At 52.7% G+C, this 22,342-nt stretch overlaps 1 protein-coding gene across 1 annotated transcript in view; it reads left to right on the top strand.

The window, feature by feature from the left end:
- The window catches only part of Trpv4 (transient receptor potential cation channel subfamily V member 4), a 37,873-nt gene extending 15,765 nt beyond the window's left edge, over positions 1–22,108 (top strand). Inside the window, exons 4-17 of the mRNA XM_023720966.1 lie at positions 2,467–2,639; positions 6,454–6,606; positions 7,570–7,710; positions 8,687–8,985; positions 10,844–11,023; positions 12,404–12,562; positions 12,846–12,938; positions 13,186–13,259; positions 14,119–14,284; positions 14,518–14,584; positions 16,819–17,135; positions 18,653–18,780; positions 20,912–21,033; positions 21,511–22,108. Coding sequence (XP_023576734.1) covers positions 2,467–2,639; positions 6,454–6,606; positions 7,570–7,710; positions 8,687–8,985; positions 10,844–11,023; positions 12,404–12,562; positions 12,846–12,938; positions 13,186–13,259; positions 14,119–14,284; positions 14,518–14,584; positions 16,819–17,135; positions 18,653–18,780; positions 20,912–21,033; positions 21,511–21,668 — 2,230 coding nt within the window. The 3' untranslated portion in view covers positions 21,669–22,108. The remainder of the gene's footprint in view (positions 1–2,466; positions 2,640–6,453; positions 6,607–7,569; positions 7,711–8,686; positions 8,986–10,843; positions 11,024–12,403; positions 12,563–12,845; positions 12,939–13,185; positions 13,260–14,118; positions 14,285–14,517; positions 14,585–16,818; positions 17,136–18,652; positions 18,781–20,911; positions 21,034–21,510) is intronic.
- The last annotated feature ends 234 nt before the right edge of the window (positions 22,109–22,342 follow it).

Below are 22,342 nucleotides of genomic sequence, written 5' to 3'. Positions count from 1 at the left end.
ACCCCTTTCTCTCCACAAAGGCTTGCTGAAAGTAGACGACAGTGTGGAGAAGCCCGTGGGATCCCTGCATGGCCCTTATCATGTATTCTCTGCCTGACTTCGCTGGGGACAGGAACTGGGGTCCCACCCCACCCCATCTGGACCCACTCTCGCTACGGGGCACTGTGGAGCTTCACCGTGCTGCCCACCCTCAGGACTTTGCCTGGCATCTGCAAGTGGTTTGTGTGGTGTTCGGCAAGCCCAGGTGTCTGTCACTGGTGGATCTTGGCCCCATGGCACTGAGCCCTCCTTCCTGACCCCTTGGGGTGTCTAGTTTCTTCTCCAAGTCTACAGTCTCATGTCACCTCTTCTCCAGGCCCCTGCTCCTGCTGAGCAAATGCAGTTCTTGATCCTTTCTGGGACCTGCTCCATTGTCCCCAAACTGGCACAGGCTTGGACACCAGTTCTTTTTCTGGGTGGCTTCTGTGTGTTCCAAGTCTGGAGATGCCCAGTTCTCCTCAGCCCTCACCAATCACAGATCTGGTTACCTCTGTGGTGGCCCCATTCTCCCTCTCAGGCCATGCCTGGCCAGGAGCCAGCCCTCTATTTACCAAGTCAGATTCATTTATGGGGATTTCTTGGGTACCTACTATGTGCTAGGCCAATGGTGGCAGACCCATGGCCCACGTGCCGCAGTGGGCACACAGAGCCCTCTTGTCTCCCCATCAGCCAAGCACTGGATAACAGCTGCCCTCTCTAAGCTAAACCCCAGTATTCAGGCTTAACCACATTGCTGGCACTTTGTGATAGGTGGGCTTGGGTTGCAGCTTGGACACTTGGTCTCTGAAAAGTCTGCCCTCACTGTGCTTGGCTACAGAACAGCCTTGGCGTGGGCTGGACCAGCTTTTGCCCCCGCCCAGATGGCGCCTTTAGTGAGTGAGTTAGACAAGAAGCTTGGAAAAAAGGGCCTACAAGAGACAACTGGAGGCACTGAGGCTGGAGGGAGGGTAGCGGAAGGGTGGCCCAGGAGGGCTTCTCGGAGGAGCTGACATCCAGGCCCAAGCTGAGGGATGGGCAGGACAGCCCCACGTTAAGGAGGGTATCCCAGGCGAGGAGGCACAGGTAAGGGCCTAGACAGACACATCCTCCAAGTCCTCACCCCCCAGGAGGCAAAGTGGGGGCATTGGAGGGGCCCTAGGGGAACTGGGGCGTGGCAGCCTCAGGCCCGGTGGGAGCAGCACTCAACTCCAAGCTCAGGAGCCATGCAGTGGGGCTGGCAGATGCCCTGGCTAGCGACTGTCCCCGCACCCTTATCTCTGCTCTGGGCAGCTGAAGCAGGTGGGTGGCTGCTCCCTCCAACAACCAAGTAGCCAGCCCGCTTCCCCTGAAACCTGCAGCCTCAGTCACCCGCATGGCGATCCGATCCCCACGCACCCGCTGAGGCTCTCAGGGTTTGCACTGTTCCCGCCCACCTCTCTGTCCCAGCCTGCCTCCATTTCTCCTCTCCATCCCCTACATCTTTCCGGACCCACTGCCCTTGGCTGAGCGGGAACATGATGGAGAGGGAAGGGGTTCCCACCTCACAGTGCCCCAGATGGCCTCGTTTTCTCCCAGAGCCCAGCGCAAAATAGGGGCCTAATGTGTTTGTTGACTGACTGAACTGAGTGTCTCCAGGCCTCCCCCTCCTAACATCTGCTGTTCTCTAGTTTCTCTACCTCTCCTCCCTGAGCCCTCTCTGGGTAGCATCCTTTCTCTACCTGCTGTTGTGGCTCAACAGCTCTCCCTTGCCCAGACGAACAACAGACACACTGTAGGCACTCGGCAGCCAAGGTAATCACCGCTTCCATTTACCGTATGGTGGGCCCTGGGCTAAGCATCTGTAAACATGGCTTCCTTTGTCCCAAATGTTTGTTGAGCAACTGAATGAATACATGAGCAACAGAATGAATGGATGAGATACTTTTATCTTTCAGTTTTCTGTTCTTCCATTTCTCTCTTTTAGTCTTTGCCTTAGTATGTACTCAATATAGGACAAGTGGGTAGATGGGTGGGTGGTGTGGGTGGGTGAGCAGATGGAGTGTGGGGCTAGATGGGTGGGTGGGTGCATGGGTGGACAAATGGGCGGGCTTGTGCTTATTTCCTGTTTTCACCCAACACACAATAGCTATGAGCCATACTTTTGTGTTTTTTGGCTGGCTCAGCCCACCCTGAGGGCAGGGCTGGCAAGGCACATGGTTGGTGCCCGGCTGCCTAAGCTTGCCTAAGCAGGCACTTTACACCACTGAGTTATCTCGCGGGCCTGAGCCACAGTTTATTGAAGAAAGCATTCCTTGGTGTTTCCACCTGTCCCTTCCCCTTAGTCCCTTAGTCTGATTCTTCCCTGGGGGCTTCAGCCCCTGGTCTCCCCCCCCAGTTCCCTAAGTCAAGAGATTGTGGGGAAGGTGTTGGACAGGCACCCCCATCACTCTTCTTCCCCACTCCCTCCAGGAAACAGCCACAGAGCCCCAAAGCTCCTGCACCCCAGCCGCCCCCCATCCTTAAAGTCTTCAACTGGCCCATCCTCTTTGACATCGTGTCCCGGGGCTCCACTGCTGACCTGGACGGGCTGCTCCCCTTCTTGTTGACCCACAAGAAGCGCCTGACTGACGAGGACTTCCGGGGTGAGCCACTCAGGCGGGCACAGCTGGGCCTGGCGCTGGGGATTCCACTTCCCCTCAGCACCCCCCTGTGGGGTGCTGGACTCCAGACGGGCACTGCACAGTCTGGTCCAGTGTGTCCTCTGCCATGTTGCTTAACTTCTCAGTCCTTTGCTAGCTCCACGATTCCTTCTGCTCTTTTGAAAAGGTCAGTGTAGTGGGTAAGCAGTCTACCCCGCCTGGGTTCAGATCCCGTGTTCACCATGTAGGGGGCACGTGACTTCTCCAAGCTTTGCTACCCACAGCTGTAAACTGGAGACTAGCAGCAGCATGCTCCTGGCCTCTGGGGAGAGACGGCTCGGCAAAGTGCCAAGCACCAGACAGCCGGGGTCCTTGCTGAGGGGGTGCAGGGGTGAGCAGGATGTGCGACGGCGCTTCCTGTTGCCACCCCCATCCCAATCCTGGTATCCCTGCTGGGAATGAACCCAGCTCACTTTTTTTTTTTTCCTTTTGGCAGAACCAGGGATTGAATTCAGGCCCTTGCTTTTACCAGGGAAGCGCTTAGTCTACTGAGTCATCTCGCTGGCCCCAGGATTTTTTTTTTTTTTCTCCGAATGCCTTCAGGGCAGGTTTGGCTGGCTTGAGTTGTGGGGATGGACCACAGCAACCTGAGCCTGACTGCTTTGTTGAAGCAGCCACTTAAAGAACTGAGCTAAGGGGCAGGTCCCCCAGCTCGCTTCTGAGCAGCCTTGCTCACCTGCTCAGGTGAGCCACCTCATACACAGTAAACCTGCAGCAGAGGGGCCTGTCCGTCCCAGGCTGGCCTCGGCTGGTGCACAGTGCAGCAACAAGGAAGCTTCAGGCCATTTTTTGAGACTTTAATTTAAGTAAACTAAACGCAAGAACAAGGGAATGGAACGTGTGGATCAACTGCCACACAAACATTTATCAATGTGATCCTTAACAGGAAAACAATACCACAAAATGTCTTTGTGTCCATCAGTAAAGAATGACTAGGTTTATATTCACTTGTGCTGGGTACGCTGGCACACTCTGGGAGGCTGAGGCAGGAGGATCACAAATTCAAACCCAGCCTGGGACTTAGCAAGACTGTTTCAAAGAAAACACAGGGGACAGGGAATGCTGGGGATGCAGCTTAGTGCAAAGGCCCTGGGTTCAATTTCCAGTACTGTGAACAAAAAATTGGTTCATGGTATGAAGTTACTCAAGGCAGCCTCATCTGGGGGCAGAAGCTGGTGCTGGGGATGCTGAGGACCTCTCGCTGCCTCCGAATAGCTCAGTGGCAGTGTGAGTGATCTCACTGGGAAGAAAGCTGCATCTGAGCCCTGGCCAAGGCCCCTCCTGGCGCACCCCATCTGCCTGGCAAAGTTGGGGCTTGTCGGGGCTTCTGCCTTCTGAGTTTAACAGCAAGCCAGGGCTCTTCGCCTAGTCTGGAAACCCCAGACAGCTGTGTTTCTGTACATGAGCAGGGGTGGGAGTTGTTCGCACAGGCCAGAGTGTGTGTGTGGAGGGGAGTTACAGGGGACTTAGAATGCTAATTAGCCTGTAGGGTCTCTGGTTTCCTAAGGCCGCTTCCAAAGTGCTGGGCCTAGGGCTGGGGAGATAGCTCAGTGGAATTAGGCTTGCCTGGCAAGTGCAAGGTCGATCCTGAGTTCACTCCCTGGTACCACCACCAAAAAGAAAAAGAAAAAAAAAACCAAAACCAAAAAACAAAGTCCTGGGTCTAGTTTTGCTTTCATAATTGTGTCTTTGGTTTCATAATCAGGGCCCCCAAATTGTACAAGCCTGAGGCTCCACTAAACCTGCATCCACCCCTGCATTATTTATGACTACAGGCTGATGAGCTCATTTGATTTTCAGGGGAGGCCAGGACCCCTCTTCCCCAAGGTTCACAACGTCCTATTTGGTAATGGTCAATTTAGTGCCCCTGGCTCCAGCAGCCATGGGCAAAAACACTCTGCCACCTGGTGGTCGGACCCCAGAACTGCGTGTCTTGCTCCATCACTGGAGTTCTCTGCTCTTCCTGTCTTTTCCCTGGGACCAGACCTGTGTCTGAGGGTCCCGGAAGCCCCAATCCAGTTCAACTTTGGGTTACTTGTGGTTGGGGTTGCCTGGGGTGCCCCTCCCACTTCCTCAATTGGGTTTTGGGCACCTACTAAGTGTCAGGTGCTATGCCAGGCAGTGGGTGAACAGCAGCTGAGGAGTGAAGCAGGCATGACCCTGCCTTCAGGTCACTTCCAGGTTCCCAAGTGAGACTGCACTGACCAAGCAACCGCAGAAATAAACAGTCACAAACAGCAGGCTGTGCTGGAGGATTTGGGCTACTCGGGGAACTGGGGAGGACATCCTGGAGGTGACGCTAGAGCTGGGTTTTGGTGAACTGTATTAACCTGGTGCAGGCAACAGTGAGGAGCGGGCGTAGGGACGGCATGTGCAGAGGCCCTGCCTAGTTTAGAGCTGCACCTCTGAGATGACCATTGCCACTGCTAGGTGGAAAGTGGGTAAGGGAAGGCCAGAGAGGCCAGGGGCTACCGGCTAGTCAGTGACCACTGATGAACTCGTACAATTCTCACTCATCATAGCTTCAGTTTTACTAGAAAAGAAAGTGAGTGGGAAAAGGGTGGCAGGCGGCCAGGAGCAAAGCCAGTGCTGGAACCCCAGGGTGGGCGGCTGCAGAGCTGGCCCCGGCCCACACGCGGGTCTCCCACCCTGAGCCCTCAGGCCCGGTTCACATGGGAGTGTTCTCTTCACTGACGCACTGTTTTGAGATAGTAATCAAGTTCTGTGACCAGGAAAGTAATTACAAGGGAGAGAAAATCAGCGAAGTACACTGACTGGCAAGCCTTAGTGACAGGCAGCGAGGACCCAGACTCCTAAGGCTCCACTCACCTCAGGAAAAATCTGACAGGAGATAAAGGCCTTCAGGGTACTGCTGTGCCCTGGGAACCCCCGAAACTTGCTCCCAGCCTCCTATGGTAATTTTGCATCCTCCACATTCAGCATACTCTTTGGGGGACACTGTACCCCGCCTCCCCTCCAGGGACACCAGTGTCACTGTTTGATGGAAAAAGGGATTCTGTGTTCCAGCAGGTGGGCAGACGCAGCCTAGGGTGTCTTACTTTCAAGGCCCACAGTCCCTTTACAAGGCTCTGAAAAGTCCTGCAGTAAAGGACTGGAGCTGACTTTGTGGTTTGCTCTCATTTTGCTCCATTGTATTTTTTTCTGGGGCTGAGGATCCGATTGGCCAGGCGAGTGCACCCTCAGCTTGGCTGATTTAGCTCTGCATTCACATTTACTTGATTACAAGGCCCTTAAAAAGGTCCCCCAGGGCTGGCCAAATAGCTCAGCAGATTAAAGCGCCTGTGAGCAGGCACAGGGGCCAGGGGTTCAATCCCCTGGCCTGCCACACCAACCCACCCCCGGGCGTGCTGAGACAGCAATTGGGACTGGGCATGGTGGCGCACGCCTGTAATCCCAGCTCTTGGGAGGCTGTAAACAGGAGGATCACTATGAGTCCAATCTAGTAGTGAGACCCTGAACACCCTGTAGACCCTTCCCTAAAAAAAAAAATTCCCCAAATATAATTGATTAAAATACAGGCTGTGACCTCCCACATTCCAAAGCATTTCTATACCCATGAGTTTATATGACTTCCTTAGCATCACAAGAGGCAGACAGAGTGACCCCCTGTCCCCGCCACACAGATGGGAGAACAGCCTGGAGAGGCAGTGTGACAGAGTCCCAGATCCAAGGCCTCTCATTCCCTGGCCAGTAGCCCAGGGCTGAGCCCACCTCATCCTGTATGTCTGTCCCTCAGAGCCGTCCACAGGGAAGACCTGCCTGCCCAAGGCCCTGCTGAACCTGAGTAATGGCCGCAACGACACCATCCCGGTGCTCCTGGACATTGCGGAGCGCACAGGCAACATGCGGGAGTTCATCAACGCGCCTTTCCGAGACATCTACTACCGAGGTGGGGCCCTGCACAGGAGAAAAGAGTGCTTGGGGTAGTTGTCAAGGCCACAGCCTTGGTCATCTGACCCCTGAGAAGTTTGGTTTGGGCCTCAAGTGGTAATCTATACAGGAAGTCACTTGAGTGAGTAGGTGAATGGGTGGATGGGTGGGTGGATGGATGGATGGATGGATGGATGGATGGATGGATGGATGAGTGGGTGGGTGGGTGGATGGATGGATGAATGGGTGGATGGGTGGATGGGTGGATGGATAGATGGGTGGGTGGATGGATGGATGGATGAATGGGTGGATGGGTGGATGGATGGATGGATGGATGGATGGATAGATGGGTGGGTGGATGGATGGATGGATGGATGGATAGATGAGGAATAACCACCCCTTCCACTCTGAAGTTCTGAGTTTTGGTATCAGAGAGTCCAAGACTTGGAGAGGCAGTGAGCCTAGTAGTCCATAAGCCTGGAATTGTGGACCTAAGAGGTGATGGGCCTAAACACGGAGGCTCTGTGGATATGAATGAGTCTGAGCCAGCAGCACCCAGGTAAAGGCACCAGGTGCCCAAGCTCTCTTGTTCTCAGTTTTGAGTCTATAAATCAAATCTGGCTGTTCAGATTGCTCGATATTAGCATGCAAAGTCCATGAATTTTATATGCCAAGTTGAAAATGCTGTGCTCGGATTAAAGTAGCTTATGTGTCTCAAAGGTTCTGGTACCAGGATCCCACAGATTGGATAGCCTTTGAACTTAAAATTCTATTTCTACAATGCACAGACCTTCATGCATCCCAAATTCTACATCCTGGGACTCATTTGAAGCCCTGACTACCACCTTCTGATGTTACTTTCCAAGGCTCTGGCCTACAGCTCTTATCCTGATTTTCATATTCTGTATCTGCTCATTACCCCAGCAAGCCTGGTAGGGTCTCTGTTGAGGCAGGTACATGTTTGACTGTCACCCTCCCCCAGGCCAGACCGCCCTGCACATTGCCATTGAGCGCCGCTGCAAACATTATGTGGAACTCTTGGTGGCCCAGGGAGCTGACGTACATGCCCAGGCCCGTGGGCGCTTCTTCCAGCCCAAGGATGAGGGTGGCTACTTCTACTTTGGTGAGGAGGGGCTTGTTGGGCTGGGGGCCCAGGGAAGCTGAGGGTAGGAGACAAGGGATGCAGCGGGTGTCCGTGGTCCTGGGCAATCCTGACACTCAGGGCCTGCTGGCCACTGGTTCACGTGGGTCTTGCCCACTAAGACCTTGCATCTCAGAAGTGAGCACTCGAAGCAGCTTGGAGTCAGAGCCTCAGTTTCTCCACTGCACAGGCAGGGTTTGGAGAACACCCAGGAGGCTGATGGGGTATCAGCACCTATTTTCCACATACCTTTAGTCCACTTAAGCTGGGACCTACAGTCAAATCCCCAGGCCCAGAGCCCATCACCGTCATAGTCACAGCTGGATTAATGAAATATTTTGAACATCACCCCTGCTTAGGGGTACAAGTTATATGAGGCTCAGACTATGTCCCAAAAATAATTCCACCATCTATCATAGCAGTCCAGGATCCTGACTCCAGATCACACGGCCACGCCCCTGAATAGCCTTACTGAAGGGCTACACCCAAAAGAGCCGTGTCCCAGTAATCACGTCCACGAATAGCCATATTCCCCAAACAGCCATACCCTCAAATACATCCTAAATACCCATGCCCTCAAATAGCCACATCAGAAATAGCCACGTCCCTAATGGCAGCTGCCTGAATAACCACGCCTAAGGGTAGCAACATGCCAAATACACCCCAATTACCACACCCTGAATAGCCCATTCAGGATCTGCCACGACACACCTTTCCATGAGTGGAAACATCCTCGAATGTTCACGCCTACAGTACTGTGCCCCAAATTAGCCACAGTGGGAATGGCCACCACGGGACTGGCCACCCCCAAGCCCCCCACCCTGAGTCACCCCCACCTGAGTGGCCACGCCCATTGCCCTGCGGCAGGCCTGTGGGGGTCTCCGCTGAAGGTCGCGCTCCAGAGGCTGTAGATGCCACGCCGGGGCTGCCAGTGACACTCCTGCCTCTCTGCCCACAGGGGAGCTGCCGCTGTCGCTGGCGGCCTGCACCAATCAGCCGCACATCGTCAACTACCTAACTGAGAACCCCCACAAGAAGGCCGACATGCGGCGGCAGGACTCGCGCGGCAACACCGTGCTGCACGCGCTGGTGGCCATCGCCGACAACACCCGCGAGAACACCAAGTTCGTCACCAAGATGTACGACCTGCTGCTGCTCAAGTGCGCCCGGCTCTTCCCCGACAGCAACCTGGAGGCCGTGCTCAACAACGACGGCCTCTCGCCGCTCATGATGGCTGCTAAGACCGGCAAGATCGGAGTGAGTGGGGGCTGGTCTGTGCGCACGCACGCGCACGCACGCGCACGCACGCATGCACACGCGCAAGGCTGCAGCTGTCCTTATTGCTACGTGCACCCGTCTGCCAGCTTGCCAGTCCCGGTGTGCAAGTATCTTAACTCAAGAACCTGCTATGGCTCCCTAGCGTCCTGTTGAACTGCTCAGCTTCATCCTCGACCCTTTCGCTGGGCGCTCACTCTCTGCTCCATTACCCACTAGTATAAAAGGGAGGCCCAGGGCGCCAGCTCTGGCCTCCTAGCGCCTAACCTGCGGAGTAGCCTGGCACAATGCTTCCCTTCTCTGGTCCTCACACTGCGGGACCTAGAACGGTTTTTTGGGCTGAGCACTGCCTTGGACAGGAGGGCTTTACTGTGAGGCTGTCCTGTGCACAATAGGAAGTTTAGCTGCCTCTCCTGCCTTGGATAGCCAGGCTGTCCCTTTCACACTTTTTTTTTTTTTTAATTTTATTTATTTATTTGCATGTGTGTGTGTGTGTGTGTGTGTGTGTGTGTGTGTGTGGCCAGCTCAGTCCACCAAGGGGCGGGGCTGGCTGGCATGTGGTGCTGGGGGATTGAACCGCGGTCCCTGTGCTTTAGCTAAGCTTGCTCTAAGTAGGTGCTTTAGACCACTGAGCCATCTCACCAGCCCCCCCTTTCACACTTGTGACTGACAAAAATGTCTGCAGATGATGGCAGATTGCTATGGCCTTGATGGGGCGCCAAGCTCAGAGAAGAGCTGCGTTAGTCCTGGCTCTGCGTCTTCCCTGCATGTGGAGTCAGGCCTTGGATCTCCCTCCTCTGGGTCTGAATTTCCTTGCCCATAAAATGTCTATAGTGCTCGCTGGTAGTGTTGCTGTGACAATTCAAGATCTTTCAGAGAGCGAAGGTAGTAAGTGCTGAGTAAGTGGACGACTCCAACATTTTGCTGGGTATGATGGTACATGACTGGAATCCCAGCACTCTGGGAGACTGAGGCTGGAGGATTACAAGATTGAACCCAGCCTGGGCAAATTATTGACTTGAGGGAGACCCTGTCTCAATAAGAAAAGAATTATATATATATTTTTAAAAAATTGCCAGGCATGGTGGCTACTGGAGGAGGCCCAAGCAAGGGAATATTGAGTTTGAGGCCAGCCTGGGTAGCATGTAAGAACTAGTCTCAAGGAAAATTTGTATATATATTTAGCAAAAGCTACTAAGATCAGTTATACTGGAGGCCTTAGAAGGGGAAGGAGGGCCTGTGTTTAAATTTTAACTTTGTCCTATAAAAATATCAGTGATTGGGGCTGGTGAGATGGCTCAGTGGTCTAAAGCACCTACTTAGAACAAGCTTAGCAAAGCCCAGGGACCGCGGTTCAATCCCCCAGCACCACATGCCAGCCAGCCTCGCCCCCTGGTGGGCTGAGCTGGCCACACACACACACACACACACACACACACACACTCATAAATAAATAAAATTAAAAAAAATATCAGTGATGGTGCTAGGATCGTTAGGGTGGGATTATGTGTTAGGAAGACTGAGCCACTGCTGTTTAATGAGGAAGGCTCCTCATCTCCAGGATAGTTAAACCTTGCCCAGATTGGGTCCCCTGGTGTGTGACCTCAGGGAACATCCTTTGTGCCTCAGGGACTTCTTTTTCTCAGCTGTACACGAAGGTGGTAAAGGTAAGAATGAAATGAGACGGCGTAAGATTTGGCAAGCAGTGGAGCTTCATGGTTTCCCTGCAGTCCATCCTGTCCTCTGGGGAACAGCCACTTGACAGGCTGGACCCATCAAGGGGTCTGTCCCCTGTGAGGAACTGAGTTGCAGCCCCCCAACCCTCCCCTTGCATATGCAGATCTTTCAGCACATCATCCGGCGGGAGGTGACTGATGAGGACACGCGGCACCTATCCCGCAAATTCAAGGACTGGGCCTATGGACCAGTGTATTCCTCGCTCTATGACCTGTCCTCCCTGGACACTTGTGGAGAAGAGGCCTCCGTGCTAGAGATCCTGGTGTACAACAGCAAGATCGAGGTGGGCATCAGGGCAGGGTGGGCATGGCAAGGAGGGGTACAGCTGGGAGCATGGACTTGGCTGGTAGGGTATGAGAATATCTGCCTCTGTGGTCCACAGTCCTGTGTCTGGGAGCTGAGTTCAAGGGAAGATACCACCTAAAGGTGCCACCAAATATGCCCCAAAGTATCTGCTGGCCTTTAAGGAAAAAAAGTCTTGTGGGAAGGTGGGCTTAGGGTGCAAGGTGGGTTCGACTGGGATCCTGGCTCCATCGCTTTACCTGCTGTGACTCAGGATGATAACTTGTCCTTTCTGGGTCTCAGCTTCCCCATTTGTAACCTGGGGAGAAGGATGATGTCACAGGGTCATGGGGAGGAGCAGAGGAGTTAATGTTAGGGCACTGTATGGACACTCCGTGGCAGCTGTTATCATTAGTGGTCATTACGCGAAGTTTCAGAAGCCCTTCTCTTTCACTTAGTGTTCTGTGAACATCGTTCTGGGCCATTAAATGCTCTTCAGCAATACCAATGCCACATGTAAATAAATGCATCACAGGCTAATGACCTGTTCCTCTCCTGTTGGTCGTTTGGGTCTGTTTCTGCTTTTAACTATGAGGAATACGCTCCACAAGCATCTTTATGGCTGCACTGTCACACAAATCCACTGTTATGAAGAAATTCAAGTCATTAGAGATATTGGGTACTACACAAATGAGGCAGAAAATGCTGGGGAGTAGGCATGGGCGGTCTCTCTCCTAGCCCTGTGCCATGGCTCAGGCCTCTGTAAGCTCGATTTTCCTCACAAGACCTCCCACTTCTTTATTCCTTGAAAAGAGTGGCCTACTTGATTCAGATCAGTTTGCAGATTTAGGTTATCACCTCTGGTGCAAGCTCTGATTGATTGGTAGAGTCTACTCAGGGCACTATATAGAGCACTGTTGTGTGGGGCTCAATTATTGATGTCTAGCCTATATTCAGAATGGACAATTGTAGTGATGTAATCATTTACCACCTTTGAGCTACATTTCTGTCCTGCTCCCTGGATCAGAACTTCTGAGGATGGAGCCTAGGCATTCGTGTTTTTAGCCAACAACTCAGTACTGTTTACAGGTTGGAATTTAGGCACCATGAGGATAGATGTTCTTAAAGGAGCTTTCCAGTTCTGACTCTATTCTAGAACAGGGTGGAAAAGTAAGTTGAGACAGAATTAGAGCCTTGAAAGATGAACCCTGGAGTTTGGAGTACTGAATGCCCACTCAGTGCCCTGCAAGTCCTGGGGGATGGCTGGAGGGTGGCTTAAGGAAGGGAGTACCCTGTGGGTGGAGGGTGGGGAAGGCACAGCAGAGTCAGGCCATCTGGATCCCCAACATCCAGAAGGTGGACCTACTCTTGTCTCTCACAGAACCGCCATGAGATGCTGGCAGTGGAGCCCATCAATGAGCTGCTGCGTGACAAGTGGCGGAAGTTCGGGGCGGTCTCCTTCTACATCAACGTGGTCTCCTATCTGTGCGCCATGGTCATCTTCACCCTCACTGCCTACTACCAGCCGCTGGAGGGCACTGTGCGTGCTTGGAGCTGGGTGGAGCGGGGCTGGTGCTGGGCTGGGCCTTCATGCCTGGGACACAGCTAGGTCCTTCTGGGTCCCCAGTGGGAAGGAATGGAGAAGCCTTAGGAACAGGTTGAGGGGGTTCACCAATATCCAGTGTGGATCTGGGAGGAGACTCAGGAGTAAGCTAACCAGGGGGAAGGTGTCAGAGGATCCAGCTGCTTGTGGCATTGGGGAACATCTAGATCCGAGGGCAGATGCCGGAGGGGCAGATGAAGACCTTGTGCCCGCTCCACAGCCCCCCTACCCTTACCGCACCACAGTGGACTACCTGAGGCTGGCCGGCGAGGTCATCACGCTCTTCACAGGAGTGCTGTTCTTCTTCACCAATGTGAGTGCATGGCCCCGATGCCACCCACCCTCCTGTCCCGCTCTTCCTCTCCTCCAGGTCAGCCTTCCTCTCCCTCCTCTGCATATTCGCTCTTTTCTTCTCCCACCTCCTCTTTCCCTTCTCTGTGCTGTCCTATTGTCTCTGCCTCCTATTCTGCCTCCATCTCTTCTATTCTTTCCTCTTTCTCTCCTCTCCTTTGTCCTACTCCTGGTTACGCCCCTGTCACCAGCCTGCTGTCGTCTTCCAGATCAAAGACTTGTTCATGAAGAAATGTCCTGGAGTGAACTCTCTCTTCATCGATGGCTCCTTCCAGCTGCTCTAGTGAGTGGAGGTCCCTGGACTGGCAGTCCCTCATGGAGCATGGTGTGATTGGTGTGGCAGGTTGTCCAGTTTGGGGGAGAAGTGACTTCAGAGGAGTGGCACGTCAGTCAGGGCGAGGTCAACATCTGATGCAGAAATGCTGTACTCTGTTTGCTAGGGGCTTAGCATATACACCAGACATAGCAATAATTTTAATCTCTCATGTTGGCAGTTGATTGCTAATGTCTACCTACAGTGCCATGTTTGAGTTTTTTATTTTTTTATTTTTTAGTCCTAGGGGTAGGAACTCAGGGCCTTTGCATTGAGCTCCATTCCCAAACTCCCCCACCCCTTTTTATCTTTTTTCTCTTGAGACAGGATCTGTATTATCCAAGCTGGCCTTGAACTTCTGATCCTCCTGCCTCAGCCTACTAGAGTTCTGGGGTCATATCTGAAAACTTAGAGCCTATGTTTGGGTTTAGTGGGGAGGACAGCTGCTTTACAATATCTGCCCTAGACTCCAGATATGGGAGTTCCTGCATGTGTGCTATTCTTTAATCCCCTTTAGAATTACAAAGCACTGAAATTCATGTAGTCCCAAAGCTTCCACTGAACCTTTGTGATGCAATCCAAGGGGCATCACTCTGGGGTCTTATAGGCCTTCGGGCCAATAAATACAACTGGATTGCTCTTTAATTAATTGTGTGTCCTGGCTCATGGAAAGCTGAGGAGCCCAGTTAGTCCACTTTGATTTTGTTCTGGTCATCTGGAAGCATCGTGGCATCCTGGTACCCTGGGGCACTTGGGCTATGTCTTGCTCTCCAGGATCTCATTGTCCCCCATCCCCTCTGGCCCTCCTGTGGTCTCTGCCGCCCTGTAGCTTCATCTACTCTGTGCTGGTGATCGTCTCTGCGGCCCTGTACCTGGCTGGGATCGAGGCCTACCTGGCTGTGATGGTCTTCGCCCTGGTCCTGGGCTGGATGAACGCCCTGTACTTCACGCGAGGGCTGAAGCTGACCGGGACCTACAGCATCATGATCCAGAAGGTACCGGCAAGGGAACCTGTGGACCTGGGTGTCCCTGGAAGGAGCCACACACACTATGTGTGGGGCTTAAATATCTGCAGGCCAGAGGATGTGGGTGTGGTGGGCAGCAGGCATGGTCTGAGCATGGCAGAGGGGCAAGGCTGAGCTGGCAGATGGCTGGGATGGAGGAGAGGGAAAATGAGAAGTCATGTGTCTCCCCTTCGCCTCCATGGTCCCACCTCTGGCGGCCATAGATCCTCTTCAAAGACCTTTTCCGCTTCCTGCTCGTCTACCTGCTCTTCATGATCGGCTATGCTTCAGGTGAGCCCCACACTTCCAGGAGGCCTGGGGAGGTGCTGGGGTGTCTGTGGGCAAGGCCAGGAACAGCTGCTCACCTGGATTGAGGATGACAGGTGGCACTGGCTGAGATCTCCCTGTGCCAGGCCCTGCGCTGAGTATGTTACCATCTTGGCCTTGTCCTGTCCTCTTAGCAAGGCTTTATCATGACCTTTTAGAAAGAACAGAGAGGCTTAGCAAGGTCCAGTAAGTTACCCAACTTCAAAAGCTGGTAATCAGTAAAAGTGGCACATTAGCTATTCTTGCGAAGCAAGACATGCAAAAGTTAGTGTCTTAAAATAATCATGAATTAATTATGTATTTTTGCAGCCCTTGGGATTGGACCCAATGCCTTTGTACTGAGCCATATCCTCAATCCTCCCCTTTTTAAAAATAATTTTATTTTATTTTGAAGAGTAAAAACAAAAGCAAAAACAAAAATCAGAAACAAAGACAGAAATAGGATAACATACAACAATACATATGTTACAGATTTTCTTTTTCTTTTTCTTTTTTTTTTTTTGCGGAACCAGGGATTGAACTCAGGCTGTTGCGCTTGCCAGGCAAGCACTTATTCTACTGAGCCATCTCCCCAGCCCCGTTACAGATTTTCAAAACAAGAATTCCTGATTAACAATGGTTGAAAAATATCCATTTTTTTCAGAGTTGACTAATAGGACAGTTTCAATAATCAATACATTGTACATTGTTATCTTCTTAGTGGTTATCCATAGTATAAGAAGCAGACAGGATATCCTGTCTAAACACTACTAGTATACCTCTTTCTTCTCATTGAATTAAGCAAAAGTAGCTGTATATTTATCCTAACTGTTTTGTATATATGAATACCAAATGATCTTTCCTTTGTATCCCCCCCCCCTTTTTTTAGTCCTGTCAGAGGTGAATAGTCTATTGGCATCAAAATACTATAGGTGTTTGAATTCAGCTAACCAATTCAACTCTATCTAGAAGTCTATAATATTAGTGGGTTATCCTCAGAAGTTATTGACTTGAGCCTTTTACAGCTCATCATATTAATATGGTTTTACTTTATATACCTCGTTTTTATACTTTTCTGCTGGATGGTTAAGACCAAGATAAAGCAAGATCTATATAGCAAGAAATGTAATTTTTGTATCTGATAAGGTCAGTCAAGTACCCTCAGGATTTATCCTGTAGCCCTGTACCGCACTTTGTAGATCTTTTTTCAGTGTCAGCCATGAAGATGAGTCACGGCCATTGCTTGACCAATTTGCTCTCTGTGAAAGCCTGAGAAAACCTCAACCCTTTTTTATTTTCATTGTGAGACGAGGTCTTCTAAATTGTCCAGTCTGGGTTCAAATTTGTGGTCCTCCTGTCTCAGCTCTTAGAATAGGATTATAGGGTTGTATTGCTATGCTGGGTATCTTTTGGGGTTTTTTGCTGTGTAGTCTAGGCCAGCCCAAAAGACTTGGCTCTTTCCCTCAGTCATGGCTGCCCACTCTCCAGCCCGTGGGCTTGGGCTTGCTCGTGCAGTGGTCTTGGGGTTCCAGGAATGTGAGCGGAAGCATTCGAGGCCTCTGCCCAGCAGAGTATCACTGCTGCCTCGCCCTGTCAGCCAAAGCAAGTCCAAGTCCAGGTGTGCTGCAGGGTAGGGAAGCAGGCTAACTTGCTGATGGGAGATGCCATATAAAGGCACACTGGTGGGGCACGGATGTAAGCCCTATGCTAGCTCCCTCCCTGCAGTATGCCTTCCCATGATGCCAAGCTGCCAACCTGCGGCATGCTGGGACTTCAGTGGTGTGGCCACAGGGGAGCAGCCAGGGGTGGGGGAAACTGACGGAGTCTGGAAGAGGGTGGTCTTCTGTCAGTGCAAAGAGACGAGTGGCCAGCTCAGGCTGGAGCAGCCACAGTCACTTCTGGATAGGTTCATCTAGGGATGATACTTTTGACATTTGGGGCCAGATAATTCTTGTATTGGGGGCCTCCCCGTGTACTGCAGGGCATTGAGCTATGGCCTGGCCAATCCTCTCAATGCCAGGACCAGCCCTCTCCGGGTGTAATAAAAAGTTGCGTCTCTAAAACTCTCCCTGGCTTCAGAATCCGGAGGACCCAGTTTAACACTGTTCGGCTCACTGGCTGGGTGACCGGGGGCTGGGGCGGTCACCTCCCCGACCTCAGCTTCTCCTCCGTCAAATGGGCATGGCCCCTGCGCCTCCCAACTCCTGTTCTTCCCACAGCTTTGGTCTCCCTCCTGACTCCGTGTGCCAACATGAAGGTGTGTGACGAGGACCAGGCCAACTGCACGGTGCCCACGTACCCCTCGTGCCGCGACAGCGACACCTTCAGCACCTTCCTCCTGGACCTCTTCAAGCTGACCATCGGCATGGGCGACCTGGAGATGCTGAGCAGCACCAAGTACCCCGTGGTCTTCATCATCCTGCTTGTCACCTACATCATCCTGACCTTCGTGCTGCTGCTCAACATGCTCATCGCCCTCATGGGGGAGACGGTGGGCCAGGTCTCCAAGGAGAGCAAGCACATCTGGAAGCTTCAGGTCAGGCCAGGACCCGCCCGCCCTGCCGAGGCCTTCAGCCTTCTGCTTGCCTCCCGCAGCCACCCACTCTGCCTCCACTTCCTTGTCTGTGAAATGGGCAGCCAAAGCTGCTGCCTACATCCGGGGCTGCCTGGTAAATTTTATAGGGGCTTCTGGCCCAGCCCATGGGATCTAATCGGCTCCATGCAGCATGACTCAGTGACTTCTGTTGGCACACAAATGCTTAGGAGTATCTAAGTCCACTTTCTGTTCCTATAACTAAATACTTGAGACTAGGTGATTTATAAAGAATAGCAGTTTATCTGGTTCGTGATCCAGAGGCTGGAAGCTCAGTCATGATGCCACACCTGGCCAGGGCCTCCTTGCTGCACCGTAACGTGGCGGAGGGGGGTCCCATGGCAGGACAGAGCAGGTGCGCTAGCTCAGGTCTCCCTCCCCATCCTAGGAAGCCACTAATCCCATCACAGACCTAAACCCTGACCTCATCTAACCCTAACCCCCTCCCAAAGGCTCTACTTCACACTGCTATTTACCTATAACTTTGGGGTTAAGTTTCCAATACATGAGCTCTTGGGGACACGTTGAAGCCATAGTAGACAACAGGGGTGTCTCTCCCAGGGACCCACGCTGAGCCCGGGGGCAGCTGCCTTTTCCTCTGTGACTCAGGAAGTGAAATTGGTGCAGTTGGGGACACATGGACATTGCCATGGGGGGCTGTTACCTGTGCAGGTGGGGCTTCCTCACTGCCTGAGCACACTTGGGCACCGAGGAGCAGCCACGCAGAGGCTGGCTTCCTTTTGCTTCCCACAGGGCTGGGTGTAGTTCTCAGCCACAGCACTTCCTGTACACAGTGCCACCACCAGACCTGGCACCCCAGTGCCCACACTGACCCTGACCCTGTGCATTTTTAAAAAGTGGCTCAGAGAGGAAAACCCAAGGTCATCTTCCTGGACCTGACTATGAGGAAAGTAGCTTGGGCCTGCTTGTAAGCCGCACTGCTTGCCTCCCTGGGCCTCAGTTTCCCTGCTGGGTGTGTAACTCATGAGGTGCCACCTGGAGCCTGTGGACTGCATCCATCCAACAAAGATTCAGTTTTTGTCCAGACCCACCCTTTTAAAACATTTTAATGTATAATTTAATAACTGGTTTCCATACAAAAAGCCAGCTTTCTGTCCTTTTGTGAAAAGTTGGATGCCTACCCACGTGGGGCCTGCCGTCCTCCTGGCAGCCCCATTCACATGAGGCATTTGCTTCCTGGCATGCCTCAGTCCCCAGCCGGCCCAGGTGACTCCCACACCATGTGGTGACCAAGGATGTGTCCCAGACCTGGACAGTAGCCTCCTTGTGTCTCCATCCTGTCTCCCTCTTTCCTCTGCTGCCCGCTCCCTGTGACCAGTGGAGTTTATGAAGTACATTTCTAGGGCAGTAGGGACCATGGCGCTCTGCCCACCCTGGCCCCTGACTCCTTCCTGTCAGAGGGGCGGTCACCAACGTCTCACCCTGCCTGCTCCCCACAGTGGGCCACCACCATCCTGGACATTGAGCGCTCCTTCCCTGTGTTCCTAAGGAAAGCCTTCCGCTCTGGGGAGATGGTGACGGTGGGTAAGAGCTCAGACGGCACCCCAGATCGCCGGTGGTGCTTCAGGTGAGTTGGCTCCAGAGTCTGCACTCCCTGCCCTTCCAAGCACCGTAACTTCCAGAGGCCCCATCATGCAGCTCGGGCAGGTGACCTTGAGAGAGCCAGTTTCCTGCGCCCTGCCTCTGTTTCTTCACCTGTGAAATGGGTGGGCTGTTGCACCACCTTTGTGCCCAGCTGTGTCCCTGGGCAGGTTGCATGTGACACATACGTGTCCGCTGCTGGATGCCTGCTGGTGGGTCTTTTTGCTTAAGAGGAATCATTCTTTGTAAAGACACTGCCTATGTAGAATGTAGGCATGGTACGGAAAGTGGGCACAAAACCGTCTCCTCATCTGTGAAGTGGGGACAGTAACAGCAGCCACCAGCCAGGCACGGTGCCACACACCTGTAACCCCAGCTACTTGGGAGGCTGAGGCAGAAGAATTCCAAGTTCAAGGCCCATTTGAGCAACCTGGGGAGCGCCTATCTCAAAATGTGAATGAATGAATGAATGAATGAATGAATGAATGAATGATGCATGAATGAAAAAGGCTGGGGATAAAACCCAGGATGTAAGGTCTTGGGTCCAGTCTCTTTACCATATAATAATTATAATAATGGAAACTACTTCCAAGTCAGCTAGTCAGTTCTGCTCAGTCTGAATCCAGAGCTCAAATCTTAACCCTCTAACACAGCAGTTTTGTCAATTTAGAAAAACAGCCTAACACACTCCTGTTCCTGTAAACTGGGAACGGCAGATGTGTCTTCCTTGCCAAGCCCTGACTTGTGTCAACTGCTAAAAAGAAAAAAGAAAAAGAAGAAAAGGAAAGAAAAAAGAGAAGTTGTATGAAAAGTTACGAAAATTTTAGAAAGTAAAAATTACATATGGCCAGTCTTAACTGGCCCAAGAAACTCTTGACTTTACCAATGATAAGAAACAGTGTGCCCCTTAATGAAGGACTGGATTAACAAACTGTGGTATATCCATGCATTGGAATGTTATTTGACCATTAAAAAAAGACTGACACTAAAGTTGGGTGTGGTTGGGGCTGGTGAGATGGCTCAGTGGTCTAAAGCACCTACTGAGAAGAAGCTTAGCAAAGCACAGGGACCGCGGTTCAATCCCCCAGCACCACATGCCAGCCAGCCCCGCCCCCTGGTGAGCTGAGCTGGCCACACACACACACACACACACACACAACTAATTAAAGAAAATTAAATAAAGTTGGGTGTGGTGACACATGCCCATAATCCTAGCTACTTGGGGAGCTGAGGGAGAAGGGTTGGAATTTAGCCACTTACAGAGACTGTCTCAAGAAATTAAAATGCTGGGCATGTAGCTCTGTGCAAAAGCCCTGGGTCCAAGGCTCAGTACCCCCACCCCCCACCACCAAATAAGTAAAGTTGTTCTGCTCTCTGCTATAGCATGGAAGAACCCCAAAAACACAAATTAAGGCCAGCGAGATAGCTCAGCAGTCTAAAGCAACTGCTTAGGCAAGCTTAGGCAGGCCCAGGGGACTGGAGTTCGATTCTCCGCACCACATGCCATGCCAACCCCTGCCCTCAAGGGTGGGCTGAGCTGGCAAAAAAAACAAAAAAACAAAAAAACATGAAGCTCAGTAAAAGAAGTCACTTGCTGTATGAGTCCACTTGTAGGAACAGTGTGGCACAGGCTAACCCACAGAAGCAGGTCACCAGGGTGGAGAGAGGCTCCAGGAGGGACTGCTTAATGGTGGTAGAGGCTGTTTGGTCAATGGAAGAGTGTTGGAAAGAGGAGCCATGATTGTATACCATCGTGAGAGTACTTGATGGTGCTGAGTTTGATACTTTAATGTGATTGAAGTGAGCTGGGTGTGGTGGTGCACCTCTGTCACCTCAGCTCTGGGAGGCTGAGGCAGGAAGACTGCAAGTTTGAGTCCAGCCTGGTCAATTTTGCAAGACCCTGTCTCAAAAATGTATACTTACATACATACAGCTGGGAATGTAGCTCAGAATCAAGGTCCTGGGTTCAGTTCAGAAAGAGGATTGAAATGACAAAGTGGGTTGTGTATTGCACCATGGTAGAAACATGGGGAAGGGGTGCTAGAGCAGGGAAGTGATCTCTGGAGGGGGAGCACCTGCCTCTCAGGGCTTTCCTGACCCTTGCTTGGCCCTAACAGGGTAGATGAAGTGAACTGGTCTCACTGGAACCAGAACTTGGGCATCATCAATGAGGACCCAGGCAAGAGTGATACCTACCAGTACTACGGTTTTTCGCACACTGTGGGCCGCCTCAGGAGGGGTGAGTGGGTGTGGGGGAGCAGGACCTGACTGTCCCCATCACTTGGTTGTTTTGAGCAGTCCTGTCCCCATTCTGGGACTCGGTTTCCATGTTGTGGGATAGGAGTGGGGCGGGCCAGCGGATGAATGTTCACTGCTGCTGAATGCCTGGGCCGCTACCTGGTGACTCCACACTGGCCCTCCTGACACCAGTGGCCTGGGGAGATAGGACAAGGAGGACATGTCTGGGCCATCCCTGTGGTGGAGAAGTCCCTCTGTCTTCCCACTACATCTCAAGGGAGAGGACGGTCCCCAGTTCCCTGACCAGGGTTCATATCCTGGTTCCTTAATGCACTTCTGGGTGGGCACTTGACCTCTCTCAGGTGCTCTTTCCAAGGCTATAAAGTGGGCCTCAAGCCCCCTCCCCATTAGGTCTCTGTGCCCGGCCCTGGATGCCGTGGTCACTCACCAATTCATCCTCTCCTTGCCCTCCATCCAGATCGCTGGTCCTCAGTGGTGCCCCGCGTGGTGGAGCTGAACAAGAACCCCAGCCCAGATGAGGTGGTGGTGCCTCTGGACAACCTGGGGAACCCAGGCTGTGACGGCCACCAGCGGAGTTACCCCTCCAAGTGGAGGACTGACGATGCCCCCCTCTAGGGCTGCAGAGGGAACTGCTCCTTGCACCTGACTGTTTCTAACCCACCTGCTGCTCCCATGGCTTCTCCCAGTGTCCCCCATACCTGCCTGCAATCCAGAGGCGAGGGCCCACAGAGAAGCTGGGAAGCCCCAGGACCCTCTGGCCTCCAGCCCCTGCCCTCCTGGGCCGCCTGTCTCACTCCCATGGAGTCACCTAAGCCACACAGGTCTCTGCCTGACCCCTGCCCTGCCTTGCTGTTATTTATTGCTCTGCTCTCAGGAAAGCACAGACAAACCCACCTGGGCCAGGGCACACCCTCGGTGCCTTGCGGCAGGGCCTGCCTGGGCCTGTGCTGACCAGCTGGCTTCCACAGGCACCCGGTCTCAGGCCGGACCACACTGCCTGTGTGTCGTGTTCTTTGGTGTCTGTCACCCATCAGAGCTCAATAAATGTTCACTCACGGATGGTAGAGATGGTGGGGTGGGGGGTGTCGGTGACAGACACAGGGTGACTGGGGATGCTGGGGGTGCCAGTGTGTGGGGGTGAGCATGTGAATAGGGCATTGTGCTGAGGGTGGCCTCCAAGGTGTCTAGCAGTCATGGTGGCCTAGGGTGGGGCTGAGACTGGTGTGGCCACAGGGAAGTTGATGCTGGACACTGCTGGTGTGCAGGTCCCTGTCCCTGTTGGGGGACAG

This window comes from Octodon degus, unplaced genomic scaffold (genome assembly GCF_000260255.1).
Source record: "Octodon degus isolate 3935 unplaced genomic scaffold, OctDeg1.0 scaffold00079, whole genome shotgun sequence".
NCBI lineage: Eukaryota > Metazoa > Chordata > Mammalia > Rodentia > Octodontidae > Octodon > Octodon degus.
The sequence above is the reverse complement of the archived record's forward strand: the minus strand, read 5'-3'. Positions and strand labels throughout refer to the sequence as shown.